General features: G+C 42.0%; 2 protein-coding genes across 12 annotated transcripts in view; both read left to right on the forward strand.

Moving 5' to 3' along the window:
• Positions 1–20,489, forward strand: part of MEIKIN (meiotic kinetochore factor) — a 123,242-nt gene that overhangs the window by 68,856 nt on the left and 33,897 nt on the right. The window lies entirely within an intron of this gene.
• ACSL6 (acyl-CoA synthetase long chain family member 6) overlaps positions 1–20,489 on the forward strand; it is a 74,778-nt gene that overhangs the window by 52,835 nt on the left and 1,454 nt on the right. For 5 of the 11 annotated variants that reach the window (XM_081893346.1, XM_081893349.1, XM_081893351.1 and 2 more), the window contains exons 10-20: positions 651–724; positions 3,633–3,851; positions 5,787–5,921; positions 8,017–8,151; positions 10,298–10,393; positions 11,440–11,512; positions 12,635–12,723; positions 14,398–14,514; positions 15,505–15,648; positions 16,387–16,488; positions 18,858–18,929. In XM_081893346.1, the coding sequence (XP_081749472.1) occupies positions 651–724; positions 3,633–3,851; positions 5,787–5,921; positions 8,017–8,151; positions 10,298–10,393; positions 11,440–11,512; positions 12,635–12,723; positions 14,398–14,514; positions 15,505–15,648; positions 16,387–16,488; positions 18,858–18,929 (1,256 nt within the window). The remainder of the gene's footprint in view (positions 1–650; positions 725–3,632; positions 3,852–5,786; positions 5,922–8,016; positions 8,152–10,297; positions 10,394–11,439; positions 11,513–12,634; positions 12,724–14,397; positions 14,515–15,504; positions 15,649–16,386; positions 16,489–18,857; positions 18,930–20,489) is intronic. The other 6 variants (XM_081893352.1, XM_081893354.1, XM_081893347.1 and 3 more) reach the window with 2 other exon arrangements.

The raw sequence follows: 20,489 nt of genomic DNA on the forward strand, positions 1-20,489 counted from the left end.
CTAGTGGTCCCTTGAGGTTCGTTTTGTGGTTACATGCGGGGCTTTTTACACCTCCCTTCCATGAGTGTGCTTTCTTTAAAACTAGTGCAATTAAAGCATCTTAAATTGTTAAAGTGCTCAACAAATCAGCTGAGAATGTGCATCCTTTTATGGCTCACTGTATACTAGATAATCCAGAGGCAGTTTCCTGAGAGAGTCCGGTGGTGCTGGTTGTCTCTGCTATATACCAACTATAATCTTCCCTTCAGTCTTTCCATGACAGACTTGTTTATGACAATAGTGTTCACAGAAGTCTAATTTCATCTGCATGATAGGCATAATGGAAGGGAATCCTGATTTAACTACAGCTGTGCTGGGATTTCAAATGTATGCACAGAGCTCAGTTTGGGTCACTGAGGTGGTTCTGCTTTATCAGTGGTGGAGAATCTGTGGTGCTTCAGGTTTTGCTGAACTCCTCCCATCATCCCTGACCATCGGTCCTGCTGGCCGGGGCTGATGTAAGGCGAGAGTCCAGAAACATCTGGCATGCTGCAGGTTCCTCATCTCCGTATTATGCTTTGGTCCAGAAAAAGAAACGGGATTTCCCTTTAATTCAACTTTGGAAACTCTTAAGTGTTCCTTTGATGTATTTTTCTTCTTCCATTCTCCAGGTAACCCTAAAGGTGCTATGCTGACTCATGGGAATGTGGTTGCTGATTTTTCAGGTTTTTTGAAAGTAACAGAGGTGAATATTCTATCTGATTTATTTATGTTGCAAAAAAAAAAATCAGCAGAATGTGTAACATGCAGTGAATCGGTTACTTTGATGTGGAAACAGCTACCGGATGTGAAACTGCCTTTTTGAGAGGTCCTCCTTGCCTTGGTGCATCTGGTGATACTCTTTCAAACAGAGCTGGGTTGAGTGTGTTTTTTTGCAGGATGCTGAAATCTCCAGATCCATCAAAATAATTCAGGTATCAGTTAAGATACTAGCCTACAATGGTCAGTGAGTCTTTTTCCTCCTAGAAAAGGTTTCACAATTTTGTTTAAGTCTTTATCCTCTTTTGTATGAGGATAACATCCCAACTTGAGGATAAAGTTAGAAATATTTTGGAAAGAGGGAAGTAAATCAGGGCTGGAGCAGTGTGTCCTCAGCTTCAAAATGAGATAGCAGTTGCCTAAAATGGGTCACAGAACTCTGAACGCTTCTTCTCTTTGTGCTCTGGAAGAATTGCCAATAGGAATGTCATTTTCCATCATTCTCTGTCTGTCTCTCTCTCTCTGTACTCCAGATTGGAGTATATACCATAAATGTGTTTTCCTACAGTAAAGCTTCATCTGCATTGCTGAAAAACCTCAGTCTTGGTGCAGTGCCTTATTAGGTGCACTGATAGTCTTCCCATTGTATTTACCAACTCTTCTAACTGGTTGACTTTTGCTTTCTTAAAGCATGGGTCCTACAATTAATGCAGTAGCAGGAAGCATGGTGGGGCCGTGCCACTCATCTGACCTCCCTCCAGCTGAATCACTACTGCATACCATGATGATGAGGGACAGTGGCAAGCCAGTACAGTGCAAATGCACCAGCAGGAGCACTGTATTAGTTCCGCAGGCACGTTGGCACTGTGCTAACCTTAGTGGCATCTTGCTCTTTCCCCTCTCCATCCTGGTATGCAGCAGCGACTCAGTCAGAGGAACTTCAGCTGAGTGGCAAAGGCCTACCACGCTGTCAGCTTCTGTATTTATGTAAGTCATAATTCATAGGGGCTTACATGGATATAATCTCCTGTAAGACTGTGAGGAGTTATCACCGTAATATGAGAAGGAAATATAATTGTAAAATGTAGCCACAGGTGATTCCTTCTGTGTATTGCTCTTCTTGGTTTGAATCTGAAATAATGTAATGTCTTTGGAGGTTAAATGAGAACCTAGAATCAATGATGGGTTGTAAAAATAGGATCAAATTATCCTACATCAAAGCATTGTTACATCAAAGGATTTGTCCAGCCTTAGCAAGAATGTGTTGGCCTGTTCATGAAAGTTTAGTACAATTGAGGAACATGTGCCATCGGTCTCTCTGTTCCTGGATGAATGCATCCAGAAGAAAGTTACTTTATATAGTCCTGTTCTTAGAATCACTAAACAGGATTAGAAACACCACTCCACATTTTAGATGTGTGATTTATGATCACTGTTGTTTCAGTTAGTTTGCCATGATTTCCATAGCCTAAATAAATAAATAGTAGGTTCAAGGTTGGTAGCTTAATTCTTTTTGCCATTCGTGAGCATGTTTAGTGTTACGGGCTGGGCTTACAATTCCGTAGCAGTTTAATTCCACGTTAATTACCCTTCAAGTGTCCTTATGGATAATGTGGATCAAACTCACTTTCCTTTAAAAAAATAAATTGAACAAAAGAGAGGAAGATAAAAAGATGGCCTCTTCCAGTGAGAAAACTTTGTGATCATGGTAGCAAAAATCTGCTGGGTATTAACTAATGTTACATTATCATTTAAAGTTGATATCCAAGTGCCGATTTAAGCCATAGCAGGCGGCTAATACTTTAAGTCTGCAAGATTAGTTCATAAGGTTGCCTTCTTTTTCTCTCCCTAGTAGGATTTCTATGCCAAGCTGCCTGGTAGGAAATATCTAATCTATTAAATTTTGGTTATCAGATTGCCTTTGTATCCCCGCAAAGTGTCACCTGCTACATTTCTATTGAAGAACATAGGAAGCTGTCTTATAAACCGAGTCCGACCATTGGTCTGTCTGTCTCAGTATCTAACACTGACTGGCAGCAGCTCTCCAGAATTTCAAACAGCAATCTTTTCCAGCCCTACCTGGAAATACCAGGGATTGGACCTGGAACTTTTTGCAAGCAAAGCACATAGGTTCCAGCACCGAGCCACAGTCCTGCTTATCAGGTAGCTTATTAGTGGCAAAAGAATCCTGCCAGGGAGGGGTGAGGATCCTGTCAACCTTATGATCCAATCTTCTGGTCTTGAGCTGTACTAATGCTCAAATGGGTATTTGGAAATAAAGTTTAAATCATTTGCCACACACGGTGTGCAAAAAAGATCTGCTGTAGCCGAGTGGTGCAGGTCTTCGGTTCAGTTCCCAGCATCTGCCCACAGGGCTGTGGAGGACTCCTGCCTGACAGTCTGGAAATCTGCATCCAGTCAGTGCAGAGTGATAGACTGTGGCTTCCCATGCTCCCAATTCAGGTGAATGTTGGCACTCGGCTTTGTTGTTTAGCAACCAGACACCTTTGCAGGAAACCTCTTAGGAGAAAAGAGCTATGCCTTGCCTTGGACTATTACAGGGCAATAGAAGTGTCAAGGACAGAGGATATGAAGCCCACACGCATTGGTCGAAGGGCATGCTCGCCACCAGCTCTCCGCACGTGCCCTGCGCAGCGGAGAGCACTCTCTGCATACGTCCCTGTGTTCTTCACCACTCCTGCTAACATAGTTCCATTGGTGTTGTGGCCTAACGCATTACTTCAAACACTGTTCTCTTTTTTTCTCGCTTAATAATCTTTACCCCTTTTGCTCCTCTTGGTGCCATTTTTCTTTTTTATTGTTTTATGACTTTCTTGTTGTGTCTTCCTGTCAGTGTTTCTTTCCTTTCTGTCTCCCATGCCCTTCATCTGCAGAAAGTGATCTTTCCGAGACAGGACGATGTGCTCATCTCCTTCCTGCCTTTGGCTCACATGTTTGAAAGAGTGATCCAGGTAAGAAACCTGTCTAGACTGACCCGGGCCTTGCGGGGCTCCTTGTTTTTGTTTTTTTTCCAGAGTCAGTGGTCTCCTACATTTGAGGATGCACACATTTCCTATTTGCCTTTAGCACACATGTTTGAGAGAATGGTACAGGTAAGGTCTTAGTGTCAGTGGAAGTCCACTAATTCCCCTTGATCAATGAGTCTGCTAATGGTCACATTTGTATGCCACACTAAACTGTAGTTTAGCATGACGCGCATAAGCTGCACAGAGCTGCAGTGTCAGGCTTACACACTCCTCCTCCTCTGCATGGCTGAGAAAAGGAGTGATTTCAACATGTTCCATTTCCACAAGCCCAGTTCAAAGCATAGTTTCTTGAAGCTGTATTGTTTAAACTAACCATAGTTAACATTAAGAACAGCTCTAGGTTTAGGCAACATGGGAAACAGTGCTTAACCCAAAGTGAAGGCTTTTGAACTCCTCCTCATGGCTGCACGGAAGTAAGAGAGGGGAGGAGAGGGAAGAGCCTGAGGCAGGCATAGGCAAACTTGGCCCTCCAGATGTTTTGGGACTACAACTCCCATCATCCCTAGCTAAAAGGACCAATGGTCAGGGATGATGGGAGTTATAGTCCCAAAACACCTGGAGGGCTGAGTTTGCCTATGCCTGGCCTGAGGCTTAATGCTGCCTGTGCACATCCATGGTTTAGCCATGGTTTTGGTTTTACTGAGGATTCAGCGGCTGCAATGTGGTTTGCAACTACAGCCTGTCTACTGTAAAAGTAAAAACACTTACACTCCAGAAATGCCATGAGCTATTTGACAGGGGGAATTTTCAGGCCCCAGTTCTTTGGCACCTCCCCACCCCAGATTATATCCCCCAACTTCCAGCTTCTGCAGAACCTGTCTGCTGCAGCATAACAGGATAGTGACTGCTCCAAAACTAGTGTTGAAATTTCTAGTGGACTTAAACACGACTGAATGAGCATTCTTTTATTCCACTGACTTAAAGCTGGGTCTGAAGAAAACTGTCCCCAACAGAGCCTGAATCACAGCATCCAGTGTAGTTTTCCTTTAGCAAGGAAACAAATATCAACAAACGTCTCTTTTAAAGAAACTTTTATATAAATTTGAGATTAATCTAGTTACGATGCAAAAGAATGGAAAGGCCCAGAGGTTAAATAATAACAACATTCTGAGAGAGGCTAGAAATTGCACAACTCTTGATAACAGATTTAGGGGTGGGGAGGAGAAAAATGCCTCCCTATCCCGTTCTGCTGAGATATTCCTTCTGTCAATGGACAGGCAGCATTGAGTACTCCCCTACAGAAATTAACAACCGGAGAGGCAGTTTTCACAAGCAGCATAATGACAGTAGCTGCTGCCAGTTCATAAATCATCTGGTTCACATATTACACTGTCTATGCTAACATATACTGGGAAAAGTACAAGACCCTTTGCATGAAGGTGTCCTGGCTCCCACCCAACACACAGAAACCCTAACATGTGAGTAAGAAGAGATGCTTATTTAGGCAAATAATGGTACAAGGTCAGCAGAAGACAAAGAGTTCAGGAGTTCAGGAATCAGGGAATACTTTCAGAACTGGATGGAAGCAACAAAGATGTCCCGATAGGTTTCATGCCCCACCCACTAACCTTTTAAAGGCATGTCATGCTCACTCACAAGAGTCACTCACTTTGTAGGAATGTCAGAATTGCAGCCATGTGCTCCTTCAGGGTGGGTGGGTCTGCTCCCTTCTGCGAAGGTGGCAGCTGCTTCTAGGCAACAATACTGCACCCTAGGCTCCAGATTCCCTGTCTAGCAACGCCTGATCTCACCATTCAGGTCTCCTTTCAGTTTCCTCCTCCGATGTTGGGGCTTGCCAATCCAAACCCGATCCCAATCACACAGCTGAGATCTTAACATTATGACTAAATGACCCATACTAAATGACCCAGATCAAGGAGCGCTATTCATAAACACCCAAATAATGCTTAAGAAAGCATTCTTTAAATGAGCAGGAAGAATAGTCACTATGTATGTGATTAAACTAAAATTTATTTATTTTTTCTGCCTTTCCCATCACAGTCCGTAGTGTATTGCCATGGCGGGCGAATTGGGTTCTTCCAAGGGGACATTCGCCTACTGTCTGATGATATGAAAGCACTGCGTCCCACCATATTTCCTGTTGTGCCAAGACTGCTGAACAGGATGTATGACAAGGTAAGCCTAACATATGTTTTAGGGATTAAAACAATCAGTGATGGTCTACAGTCTTGTTACCCAATGAAGTTAAGTGGACCTACTGAATACTATTTTTTCGCATCTTGAATTCTTTGGCTGCTTTGCTTTCCACTTTGCCGTAAACCAGCAGTAACAAACTTACTCAGAATTATCACATTTGAAAAGTGAAACGAACTCCCAAGTTATACCTAGTTTTGTGCATTACTGTTTATTACATGTAGACAGTATAACTTGCACATCCACAGTATGAGTCTCCCTTCTGTCTGATGTTGTAGCTTAGCAGATAGGATACTGAACAGAAGAAACCTGTGCCTCTAGTTCCACCACCTACGCTTTTCTATGCCTGAAGATTATTCTTGCTAGCAGGATGCCCAGAAGGTGAGCTTTGACTTGTGAAGGCATGGTCTGTTAATCAAAGCTGTTTTGCTTACTAAATTAATGTATGGGTTCACACAATGGAAAGGAGTCTTAAAGTGATTTCAAGAAAAGAAAAGCACAAAATTACATTATAAAAATATTCATACAAACGATACAGCACCCAGTCTGCTTTATCAGAGAAGCTCCCTTTCCACCTACTTGCAAAAAGCAAGTGTTAAGGTGTCATGTGCAATGTTATTAGGGCTGTTTGTGAGTGGGGAATTAGCATCCCAGTCATACTTAAAAACCTTTCTCCTGAGCAGCCTGAAGTTTCTAAATGCAAGCCTCCTCACTACTGGGCCATGGGAAGTTTCTGACAGGGAGCCACTGTAGATTCTTTCCAGCACTCTGATTGTGCCTTGTTTGTAGGCAGGGAATGTGTACTAGGGCAAGGTGATGTCATTTATACGTTCCCAGCTGTCACCATGGACTGATTGGTGCTTTACATGCACGGGGTGCTGCTAAGCTGTGAAAGATACACAACAGCAAATTTTCCAGAGATGCTTCAAGAGTGTCTGTTAAGAATTGACCTACTTTCTTTTTTCTAATGATGTTATGACTGCACTATGCTTGATTTACCCGTCATATCCGGATACTATGAATGTGATACACGTTTATTATTGGTACCCAGTTCTTGTCTAAGTTTTCTGTATCCGCCCCCCTAGATACAAAACAGACTTCTAGATACAATTTATATATTTTTTGTGGAAGTTGATTCAACGTTCTTTCTTTTTCTTTAATGAAATCTGATATGGAAGGCAAGCATGTGTACATCATATTGCAACATTTGCCAGTAAAGAATTTTGGGGGGATGGTGGTGGGGCTGACTTCTGGTGAAATCTCGTCTATCTGGATAGACAATAGAGAAGGATCTGTATGTGTAGAAACCAGCCAATGATAACATTTATATTTACTGTTCTGCCCACTTCCACCTGTGACCCCACCCAATCCTGGAATGTGGCCCTCAGCAAGGACTGTGTCCCGTGGGCTGCCGAAGCCTGTACATTTCTTTGCTTTTTCACATCTTAGCTGTGTACCAGCATTGTATACCTGAGAATGGATTTGAAAGCAGGAAAAGGAGCTTGTGAACCAACATACTTGAAGTTGTAACGGCAACGTGAAAGAAGTCTGACTTCCACTCCCTAACATTTTTGTATGTGGGGCTGTTTATAAAATGATTTCTGATGAATCTTAGGTTGGTTTGACATGGAGATTTGCCATAATTGCCACTTCATAAAACATTAATAAAAATAACAGCCAGCCACAATTAGCTCATTAACAGACTGGGAACTGCTCTGCAGCAGCCAGATGTTTCTATTCTGTTGTTACAATATCCCCAATAATTCTATATAGCTGTGCCAAGCTAATTACACAATGGAAGCCCTTGGGATACCTTAATCTCTATACATACTTTTCAGTGATTTTGTTTTCCCTTAGAAGAGAACAGAAAGCATAATTCAGAGTGAATTGCAGCAGAAGAGCTTTATTGTTAACTTTTAGCAGTGGTATAGTTATGATTAATTCAAACAATTAATTATACCGCTGGCATCTGCGGAGCCCTGTCTGCTTATGCCAGTGATAAATTTGGTCCCGCTTCCCTTTTAAGCTGTGCAATCTTTTCTCTCTCCCCACGCCCTGCCATTCTGCATTCTCTTAGATCTTCAGTCAAGCAGACACCCCACTGAAACGCTGGCTTCTGGAATTTGCTGCCAAGCGTAAAAAGGCAGAAGTTCAAAGTGGAATAATCAGAAATGACAGCCTGTGGGATAGACTATTCTTTAATAAAATACAGGTAAGGATCTGGAAAAAAATGGGCACTTGTGCAAGGAACCCTTTACGAAAATGAAATTGTACATGAAACTAGAAAAATTACTAATGGGGGGGGGAGGCAACCTTTCCCAGGGAGCCTTCTTGCCCTGTAAAGGATTGGGTTTTGGCCCCAGCAGCCATTTTTATGGGTGAGGCCTGTGAATGGCATTGTTATTCAAATGAATGGAGACAAACCTTGGGCTGAGTGGGTCCCAGTCACTGTTTGTCCCCTAGCAACAGTTTTACTGTCCTTCAAAGGAGCAGTAAACCAGGAAGTCTCTTTCAGTCTGGCTTTTAATCTAAACTGGAGAATCTGGATGCTCCCTGACTTTATTTTCAGGCATGAGCCACCGCACTTCCCTGTCTTTGCAACAGACAGAAGCAACTTGTTTAAGAGTCAACTAATCTTTCACTCTCTATCGGCTGTTTAGTTTTATGCAAGTTCACAAGTACCTAAACTGTGAAAATCACAGGAAATGTTGCTATCAAAGTGACTAATTCAGGACTGCTGGAGTAAACAAAGAGACCCCAAATAGGCGCCATTCTTCTTATAGAATCCCAATCCTCTTACTGTGAAAATTCACAGACCAAAAGTGAAATTTAATGTAGCTTTAAGGAGATTGTTCATCAGTGCAAATATTTCTGCTTACCTGATATAACAATCTCATTCCTGCTCCCCTGTGTGCTGTTCTGGGGTTACTTTCAAACCCCCAGAGCACATCTGGGAGCAGGGCATGAGGCAAGAAATGAAGCCATTACTAGAAACACAAAAGGAAAGCTTGGACCAGTAAGAAGCAAGATCATATTCAGAGTCTATCAGAAGGTCTCAAATACATTAGTTAAGAGTTTTACTCAACAGTACTTGCTTCAACCAATTGTGTGTTCCTCCAGAAAAATGGTAATGATAAAAAATTAAAAGCAAGACACTAAAATACAAGGTTGTAGCCAGTTGTGGCTTTGCAGTAGTAGAAAATGCTTATGATTGTGTATGGCGGGGCATCCAATTTTCACCCATTGTTCCTACCTGCTACTCCTCTGTACCTTATCCCATGCTATTTGGAACAGCTTTGTAGGGATTGCAGTGGGTAGGGAAGGAATCCATGAAAACTGGATGTCATGGTTTGCCTGAGGGTACACTTTCTGCTAGTGCAAAACCATCACTGGATACAGACAATCCAGTTTTATTTGACATGAAAACAGAATACTCTACAGCCCATATTATGCATTCAGAACTACGCTCCCTCCCCACCCCATTTCTCCCAGAACATCATTCACCTAGGCTGAGGTGTGTGTGTGTGTGTGTGTGTGTGTGTGTGTGTGTGTGGCAAGGTCAGGAATGTAGCTGTTTGCATGGTGAGGCCCTGGGCCCCGCAGTTCCATTAGATAATAAACATACAGACACAAATGTTTAAGTTAATGGGATAAAACAGGCCACAACTTTATTGGTTACAGAGGTGAGCAGCTTGGCTTAGGCATTGGGTGAAACCGGATTATATCCTGACTCCTGCACATCTGCAGGGAGTCTCATAAGGGTAAACCACTGGTAGGGGGAGCCCTATGATATACATCGATTAAGAGCACCCCCAGGGTCCCCGATGGGGTCAAGACATGGCTTTGGACAGGATCCACACGCCCGGGTCCCTTTAACAGGATACCCTTAACGTGGAGGGGCAGGCAGAGGCAACAACCTCCCCTCCCACAAACAAGGCTTACCAAATGTCTAACCACCACTCAAGCCCTAAAGGCTCGCCGCCAACTTAAATGGCTAGTGGCCATGCCCCCGGCCAACCTGATTGGCCAGCTGGGGGGGCGTGATGCGGCTGGGAGTCCCTATGACTTGGGTGGCATCCCTCCACCCACAGCTGGGTTACTGGGAGGTCCTGGATGCACTCCTGCAACACTGTCTGCCCCCCCCCCCGGGAAAGGGAGTGGACTTCCAGCATGCAGTGTGATCTTCATAAATGTGGGAGAGGAAAGAGGTTTGGAAATATAGGCATAAACTATTCAACTAGATCTAACGGGTAGGCTGATCTTTGTTGTCCCTGAAAGCCCAGAGGATACTGTGCAAATATGTACAATAACTTCTTTATGCTACATGCTGTTTTTTCAAAGTTCTCTTTGATCAACAGGCAAGCCTGGGTGGCTGTGTTAGGATGATTGTAACAGGAGCCGCTCCTGCTTCCCCCACTGTTCTGGGCTTCCTTCGAGCAGCCCTGGGATGTCAGGTATGTTGCACCTGTACATTTATCCTGTTGCACTTTTTATTTCCTAGCTAGAAGTTCTGCTACCATTAGGGGAAAGCTAGATTGTTAAAAATGAGCTGTGGTATTAACTAATAACACTGTGGGAACTAAACACATCCATAATAGAAATAGGGAGAGTTAAGTATTAGGACCATATAAAGAGCCATGTTTACGTATAGCAAGTCCCTTGCAAAAGTAATAAGCTAATGGTAAAGATCTGATCAGAACTTGTGTCTAGATTTAAATTTACAGCTCAGATCAGGTGGGGGAGGTACTATAGACAGATTGGGGCCAGATTTGTCTGCCTTCCAGATCTGTCTAAGGGGAATCCCCCTCCTTGGATGCCCCTGTGTTTCCTAGATACCATTGAAGACCTCCTATTTTAAGAAACAAGTTGGATGCACCCACCCTTCTTAAATGGGTGTTCAAGGTGGCAGGGATGCTGAGTAAGACAAACCCAGCTTGCAGTGTCTTTCCTTTTTCTTTAGCAGCAACCACCAACAGGCCTTTTCAGGGGTGGGCAGAGGTCTGTAGCACTAAACTTGACCAATAATTGGCTCATGCCATTCTCAGCCAGCTACTAGTGGTTTTCCTAGCTTGCAGTACGAGTTCCAAAGTGCATCCTCTTCAGCTGCTCCCAGAGTTCCTACAAAGGAGAGATTTCTCCCCCATCTTTAATGTCTTTCTCCATCTCTAAATTCAGCAATCAGAAGCTATTATTGTACACAATTGTAATTTAGATTGTGTTCTTCCTGAGTCCCAACACTGGAGAGAAAAGTATTTATTGCTCATTTATTTATTTTTGGCCTTCAAATAAAATGGTGAAATTAGCATCATCTTGTTTAAATGATGCAGGCCTCTGAATACCTGTTCTGCCTCTGAATACCAGTTGCTGAGGATCGCAAGTAGGAGAATTCGTCTGTCCGCTTGTCCTGCTTGAAGGATTCCAACAGGCATCTGATTTGACTAGATGGAGCTTTGGTCTGACCCAGTAAAGTTGTTCTTATTTTCTTACATACTTTTGACAGGTATATGAAGGCTATGGTCAAACAGAATGCACAGCTGGCTGTACCTTCACTACTCCAGGGGACTGGACATCAGGTAATAAACCAGGCAGGGTACTGAATCATCAATTAATCAATTGCCTTTTTACGCATCGTGAAATAATTCACAGATAAATAATAAAAACAGCTAAGAAGAATTGTAAAAACAATACATAAACCAAATAAAGTTAGCTGTGAAAACAGTACAAAATGAACATCAAAGACAGGGACCTTTTCATCCAGCTGGAAAAGCTTGTTGAAACAAATATGTCTACCATTTCCCCACCAGAAACTACAGATAGTGGGCACCTTTCATATCCCAAGAGAGATAAATGTTCCAAAAACAGGAGCAGCCACACTGAAAACTCTGCTTTGAAATACTGTGGCTTCTGATATTTCAGAGATTTTGAGGATAAACTCCTGTAGAATGCAGTGACCTACTAGGTATATGAGGAATAAGGCAGTCCCTCAAGAAATTCTGTTTTAGAATGCAAGTTTAATTAGCTTATTTAAGCTTGAAAACAATTAGGTCAGAATCCTAAGATGCTATGTATGTGCGTGCAGGAGAATGACGTGTAATCGTGATATACTTTGCAGCTTTGGGCTCAGCGTTTTTCACTGCCAAAAAGGCAAGCAGCTTTAAAAACCAATCAGTGGTTTGTCCCTTTTCTCACTGAAACAACAGCTGTGCTCAGCCTAAACAAATGCTACTTACCAGTATGCGTATATCATTTCTTTAGATCCCAGCTTCTGTGACTTACGATAATCTGTGGCCCTGTTTGGATTTTGTTTCCTCCTTTGGATTGTCCTTAGAAAGAGATGAGCTCTGGGTTATATGTGCTCTTTCCCCTCACTCCTAATTACCATTATTATTTTTCACTAGGCTAGCAATAAAACTGCATCTTCAGCAATGTTCAGATACTTTTATGATAATAATCTGCTGTAGTCGTTTTACTTTTGTTTTTCTTTAATTTTTTTTTAAAAGACGAATGTCTCCTTGGCAAGAAGCCAGTGACTCGATTGCAGAGCAGTCTCCTTCACCAGAGAGCACTGTGAACTGCACTGCCACTTTCATAAATCTATGTCAAGGGATTAGATCCTGCACTGGGCAGGTTGTTGGCCTAGATGACCTTTATGGTACCTTGCAACTTAAAAACTATCATCTCTCTGTGATTTGCAGGTCATGTTGGAGCACCTTTGCCCTGTAATTTAATCAAGCTGGTGGATGTTGAAGAACTAAATTACTTTTCTTCTAAAGGAGAAGGAGAGGTAACATGCACTCTTCCTGAACTCTTTGCTGTCTCACTTGTAGTTTAAAAAAGCCAATGAACCATTTTCCAGAGACAAGATCTGTCACTCCTTTACAGGAGATAGGAGGGTGCAAAGATATATATATATTTATTGAGGACATGACCAACAAGCTCAGGTGCAGGAAGAGGTTGCTCTGGTGCTCAGAAAGGCAAGCGAGCAAGTCGGGCATTGGCTCTCATTCTTTCATTTCAGTACTGATGATCCAAACTTCATGTAGGGTAATAGCAAGAATTCCTGGAACTGACAGGAGCTGGGAAGGGACAAGGTTCATGACATAACTCCTTAGAAGCCTAGTTTAGGATGAACAGCTAAAGGAAAATAGGCACAATGAAATATACACAGCATCCTTGGAGTAAGATAGTGGCAGTGGAGTTAGACATTCATCTTGTCTTGCTGGCCAGGATTAGTATTGTGGTGAGGCTGCTTTCTGATTACTGTGGACTATTATTTTGGATTTGCCTTGAAGGAATGCAGGAGCACAGTTTGGTTTTGAACAAAAAACGGTTCATCATTAAAAGATGGTTTCTTGGTTCTCTCTGGAATAATTTTTTTTGGGGGGGGGGGACAAAGAAGAGTGGCACCTGAAAGTCCAGCAAATAAGTTATAGCGCAAACTTTCATAGTCTTAGGGCATAAGTTATTGCGGACTATGAAAGCTTATACCATGAGGCATTTCTTAAGTCTTCTACAAGACTCTTTCTGCTGCAACAGTCTGATATGGCAACACACATTTCACACCCAGCTGACGATGGTGTAAGCAAAATATGTGCATTTGAGAAAGAAACAGAAGAGCAACTGGAGTTTTGGAGACAGAGAAAGCTTGGAGCTGTAAGCTAACAGCAGCTGAGGAGGAAGAAAGGTGTCTTTCTCTGGCAATCTGGTGTGGGAGCAGTGGACTGGCTTTGTTGAATGTTAAGCTGTCTGCCTCCACCTATGCTTGACTTGCATATATTTATTTAATACATAATTTTATTTTGCAAACTGCAGTACAGTAAACAACAACAACAAAGCAAAAGGTTGCAGATTTCTCATGCATTATTGTTACAGGATATAATTGGGGGGATAAGAATTAAATAATAATAATTAAAACAACTATCTGATATAGCCTCTCCAAAATACAGCACAGGTAGCTGGATAAATTTGTAAATAAACCCAAATATTACAAAACATCCTAAATTGCAAACGATGCTTCTATCCTGCCTGTTGTGCATCTAACAGTATGTTGTGTTGGCTCAGGCTGGTCTTTACTCAGATAGAACAGAAAACCTTCACTCAGGAAGCATTACACATGTTCCAGTCTACTCATTGTTGGCACAGAGTCCTCATAGGCAAACAGCTGTGCTTCTAGAACTCACAGGTCCAGCTTCCTGAAAGTCTCCCACCTTGTGTCAGTGGTGCCAACTGTATATTTGTGTGATTGGCCCTCCCCTCCCCAGAAAAGGGTTATGCCAGTATTCAGTGGCATGTGATTATAAAATAAGAGTTCCTTGTGTGGCTCAGTCTAACCCATAGGCTGAGGTTCTTGAAGACTTTTTGCCTATATATTCATCATTTGTGTGAAGTTATAACAATTGGCCTAAGTCTCTCTTTTTAAGTCTACCTTGCAGTGTACCAGCAAATCTATCTCTTGCAGATTTGTGTGAAAGGTCCAAACGTTTTCAAGGGCTACCTGAAAGATAGAGAGAAAACCACGGAAGCTTTAGACAAGGATGGATGGCTTCATACTGGGGATGTCGGGAAGTGGTTGCACGTATGTACTGAAATGCAAACTTTGCACACTAAGATTGCAGGTTTACAAGCCCCTCTGACCAAAGGAATAAGTGAATTAGACATTGATGTGTACGTCAGATCATGAGTATAGTGGTGGATAAATATTACTACTGTGTGATGTGAGTATATGCCAGACCCACATCAGGGTTCAGCTCCAACATGGTTCCCTTCAGATTCCAACCCTCCCCTGGCCTTATTTTATGGGTTTATAGGCTACCTCATAGCAATTGTCACAACTTACTGGTGGATAAGGAATTGGGTTGGGAAGTCTATGTGGGTGGGATGGAGGCTCCTCCCCTGCTCCATGGTCACAGGGTATCCCCTTAATGGGAGCCTGGGGGAAGTACTTCTTGTTCTGATACCTAGCTTGGGAGCTAATGGGCTACAGCACCCCAAATGGTGATTTTGGGGTTTGCCTGGATATGATACATACTGTGATATGTTTCTGTCCCTGTGGGGTGACCCATAACCTTGATCAACCCTGCCAGTCATCCACCAGCAGTTGGGCTGGTTGAGTTCAGGATACCCACTCAATGCCTACCCAAAACCTGCTGACGCCTATAGTTGTAGCCTGTTTAAATCCCAACATAGCTGTTCTTTGTGTTGTTGTCATTATACCTAACAGCCTCCCCGCCCGTGGCTCTACTATACCTGGGTCTGCCACTTTCTGTTAGGTTTCATAGATATTTGACCTTAGCTTCTTTGGCCAGTCTGAGAAATTTGAAATCTGTTTGAATTCTGCTGCTCAAAAGGGACCCAGTAGACTGGAGCTGAGTTACAGGCAAGGCGATCTCACTTTTCCCTAGCTCTATGTGATTACTTGCTGCTGCATAAGCGAGTCCCCACTTGCAGACTTCCCTTCGGCATCTGATTGGCCCCTATGGGAGATAGGATGCTGGACTGAATTGGCCTTAGGCCTGATCCAGCAGACAGACTCTTCTTACATTCTTATGTTATTTTTTACTCACAGAATGGTACACTTAAAATAATTGATCGAAAAAAGCATATATTTAAACTGGCTCAGGGAGAATACATTGCACCAGAGAAAATTGAGAATATCTACATTCGCAGCGAGCCTGTTGCCCAGATATATGTGCATGGAGATAGTTTACAGGTAACGCTATCCATTTTCTAAACATTCCTTGAAATTTGGTCATGCCTTTTATACCATTTTGTTTTGTTTCCTGGGTTGGGGGGGTTGCGTTTAGGAACAGGCAAGGTGTCATGTTTATTCCGTTTAATAATGTTCAAAATGGATACAAGATGTTGGTGTCTGTTACCTGCTGAGCAGGTAAGTTCAGCAGCTAGATACATACAGTAGTTTAATGAGAGGAGCACAGCATTTGCTCACTGATGTCCCAGGCACGAGGCATTCTAGGACATGTAGCAAACTTTCTGGCGTAGTGGTCATTGATTGACCTGCATACTCTATAAAGTCTGTATAGATCAATAGGGAAACAACTGCATAAGCAGAGTCAAGCAACACACCCCACATGCAGATTTTGTAACATTTGGGGCCAGCCTCCTGATGGAACTAGAAGAGCTGAAGGACTATGGAGGAGAAGTGGGAGTAACCTTACTGCAGAACTATTTACTGTATATGGAAGCCATTATCAAAAGTTAAGAGAACAGAGCTCTGCTCTGAACCTACACACACACACAGAGTGCTCTGACTCTTGTGATAAGCAGAAGCTGCTGTATCATTGTTTGAGGAATGGGGGCAAAGGGCAAAGAACTTGACAAGCACTCTTATATAGAAAGCACAGATAAGAGGGCACAGCAAAATTCAAGGGATCAAGAAGGGTTTGCTGTGTCACAAATACAGTCCCCAATTTTATCTGTATCGTTGCAGGCCTTCCTGGTGGGGATTGTTGCACCTGATGCTGAAATCATGCCAGCCTGGGCCAAGAAAAGAGGCTTTGATGGAACTTTTGCAGAGCTCTGTAAAAATGCGGTAAATTGCTTATGCACATGCTCCTGTGCAATTCAGTGCCAATTTGGGCTGTGTGTGCACAGACAAACATAGATTATAATTCTAATTGGTAGATCAGAATTTGCCAGTGCACTGAAAGAGCCTTATGGCGAATGATGCAATATGATAAGCTGAAAGGCCAACTTCAATGTTACATTAAAAGCAGCCTTCCATATCCTGTTGCCCCCAAGATGTTTTGGACTCCCAACTCCCAGCAGCTCTAGCCAGCAAGGCCAATGGTCAGGGATGATGGGAACTGTAATCCAGAATATCAGGAGAGCACCAAGATGGGAATGGCTGAATTAAAACAGTTCAGCTAATGTGTTTGGATCTGACTGTGACCTTTTCTTTAGGAAAAAAGCAGCTATAGGGGGCTCTGAACTGGATCAGATCCACAGCACGGAAGGAGGGAGCTTAACTATGCCCTGTTTTCCTGCTAATAATAATGCCCCCAAAGGACATATTTACTGCTTTGGATAGTTTTCAAGAAAAGGGAAGAGGTGTTTTAATCCTGGTCAGGATCCCCCACAGCTTCTTATCATAAAGAAAGGCACAGCCAAGTCCAAAGCACAGTAGTTAAAACTGCTTTTGACATAATGTGTAATTCTGGCTCTAAGTAGCTAGGTGATTACTGTGTTAAGAGACTGGGACATCTGTTAGAAAGATTCCATTAGATAAGCAAAGCTCTGTCCTATAACAGGAGCTAGTATAACATCTTGGGTTTTTTCCACTTTCTTTATCAGTACTGTTCCATTGCTACAAGATGACATCTATTTTTTTGCACAGTGAGATATGCTTTTGTTTCATTTTGTTTTTTGGAGGCTTGGAATGTCTGAGCCAGCGCCAAATCATGTGATTTCTCTGCTGTTGCCTAGACTAGATAAAGATTGCAGTAATGTTCCAGAAAGAAGACAGCAAAGCTACTAAAGAGCAGGTTTTATTTCTTCTATGGGTGTTCCAGCACATTTACCTTTGGTGGAAGCCATAAGCAAAGGACCATAGTTCAGTGGTGGACATATGTACTACCTGAAAAAAGGGGTCAAGATTCTCAACACTCCCTGGATGTTCCAGGAATTGAAAGAGCCCATGTCTGAAACCCTATAGAACTTCTATGAGTCAGTGTAGGCTATCCTGAACTAGATAGACAAATAGCCCAACTCATTATAAAGCAGTTCCTACGCTCCTATGTATTTGAATAATTAATTAATTCCCCACTCCTGTGTGACAAAGCCAGGTGGGCTACTACCACTTGAGTAAGGGGATGGAAATATGTAGAGCAGCTAGGAGTCAGCAGTAGCAAAAGTAAATCCTGGCAACATTCTTGGGATGTTCAAGAAATAAGGCTGTAATCCTATCCCTGCTTACCTGGGAGTAAGTTCCATTGAACTCAGTAGAACTTACTTCTGAGTAGATGCCTACGCTATAATCCAGCGACTTGGTTATTAGAACACTAAGGAAGTAGACTGTAAGCACTTTCTCTTTAGATTGCCAGCTGATCAAGGCTGGGAACTGGTCTCTGTGCAAAATGCAATTCATATTGACAGCATTAGATAAATAACATTGAAAATGGCATCAGTGTAAGGTATAGGGAATGTTTTCTGTGGAATGGAATGGAATCTACTATTTTTGAACTGGCATTATAAGATACAGTTTCAGTCACTGAACTCCTTTGTACTTTAATTTTAAATGCAAAGAGGAAAGTGAGAGCTCTGAGCTCTGAGAACAAGTTCCAATACAACATGCCAGAATAAGAATTTAAGTCTTTCCCCTGCAAACATATGTTCATGCTTGGGAAATTTAAATCAAAGAGGTATTTCAGACACTTCTGCATGAAGACTACAGGACCAGAATTCCTTAAGGATGGGCAATGTTTTTCAAGCTGAGAGCCACATAACCTTCTGATCAATCTTGCAAGGGCCAAAATGGGTGGAGTAACAAATGTAATTTTTACCTTTTGTACAATAGGCTATTTTGTACTAACACTCAAGCACCCTGCCTCTATCCTCCCCATAACAGAGTTCAAAGACACATTCCAGATGGGCGTATTTGGAGTGCAAAGCTTGGCATGTGAAGGGTATGACCTGAGGAGAATTTCAATGGCCAAAGAGGTCTGGGGGGCGGGGGACGACGACACACAATTCATCCCTCTGCCTGATATTTCCCATCCTTGTCCTACATAGTATAATCACATTTCATCCTCTGTTTCTTTGAAAAGTTAATTGTCAATAAAGAGCCAAATAAATAATTATTTAAATATTGGAACATTATTTGAACAGGACTTCCTGGCTGTAAATGTTCTCATATGTAACAGGACTTCCTGGCTGTAAATGTTCTCATATGTTCTTACTTAGGAGCTCAAAAAAGCAATAATGGAAGATATGGTGCAGTTAGGGAAAGAGAGTGGACTTCATTCGTTTGAACAGGTAAATACTAAATACTGATGATAGCTTTTGATTACTAGATGCAGATGAGCTGCTTCTTTGTGATTGAATAGCAGGAATTTTAGCATGCATTATGTAAAAGCCCCAATGCCTCGCTTATGCTTTGTGGTTCAGTACTCAAATGTGTGTTTTTCTATGAAATAAAACTATCCTTGTCTGTTTATGAATGCATGAAAGGTAATGTTAAAGAAGGTCTCTCTATGATAGATAACATGATAAAATATTTGAAACACCATTCCATTCAAGCCAGAGCAGTATTGGAAAGTCAGCTTAATTACCATTCTTGTAGCTGACCTGGAAAATACAGCTGTTCTGTTTGTCCCCCATCCATGGACTAATCTCCTCCTGACGTAGGTATTTTTGTGGCAGACCTACAAACCTTCAATAAGGGAAGTTCAAAAATGGACATAATGTACTCTCCCTCTCTCTCTCTCTCTCTCTCTCTCTCTCTCTCTCTCTCTCTCTCTCTCTCTCACACACACACACACACACACAATCTTTTAAGAAGTGTGATCTAAAACAAGGTCATGTTGTGATTCTATTATTTTTAAAAACACAAATGTAACAGCTGTAACATTCGTATAATGACATAAATTTCTAAGCGTGCCTGCATTTGTGCACTAGATTTGGCAACAGCATAATAAATGCACTTGCAGTGTCATAATGCATACACTAAACAAGAATAGAGACTATAGAAACTAATTCCACATAAAGCTTTCCTGCTTTTTCAAAAACTGGTCTATAAAAAAATGTTGAGAACTGACTGTCTCTTAAAATTGCTTTTTTCTCCCATGCTGTAAACCTCCCTGTGATGAAATATACTAATCTATCAATTCATCTAATATAATCCTTGGGGGGTATGGGGGGCACATATGCCTGTGTTCTCTGCAGCATTTCAGCACTGTGTAGTGAGGTGGGCGGGGGGAACCCTCCTAAATGAATTCTTAAAATCACAAGCAGGAAACATGGGTACAAAGAAGATATTAAGGGCAAAGCCTTTCCCTCTATAGTCACTGCCAGCTGCTTGGGTAATGATTTTGGGTGTTCTTAGCTCAGGGAGGCAACAAAGAATCAAAAATATGCAAGTTGCGTTGTACCCAGTACTTCTTATAATGAGCTCCTGACACTTTAATGAACAAATGCACATTTAAACATCATAGTTTCCTATGAGGTCTATATTCAGGATTAACACATGATTTAACACTGCTTTCTGCAACATAGAAGATGGATGGCTAATGTGTTACTCTTTAATTGTAAAAATGCAAATAAAACATAAATGATCCTTAAGTTGCTTCCAGAATTAATGCTTAGCACCAACACATTTTTAACAGCAGCAGCAAAGATTTTGCCAACATGAAACTTTGAAGTGTGCACTGCAGTTCATTTTCAGTGCTAAAGGTAGTCAAGTGTTTTTAAAGTTAAAATTTAATTTTCCCTAGCGCCAGTTATTTCTGCAGAAGGTGGAGAGAACTCAGCATGTCCTCATTGTGTCTCAATCCTAGAATCAAGCCTTTTAAGATTGTTTTTGATGCAGAAATGTAT

Source organism: Podarcis melisellensis (assembly GCF_964234715.1).
Source record: "Podarcis melisellensis genome assembly, chromosome: 2".
Taxonomy (NCBI): domain Eukaryota; kingdom Metazoa; phylum Chordata; class Lepidosauria; order Squamata; family Lacertidae; genus Podarcis; species Podarcis melisellensis.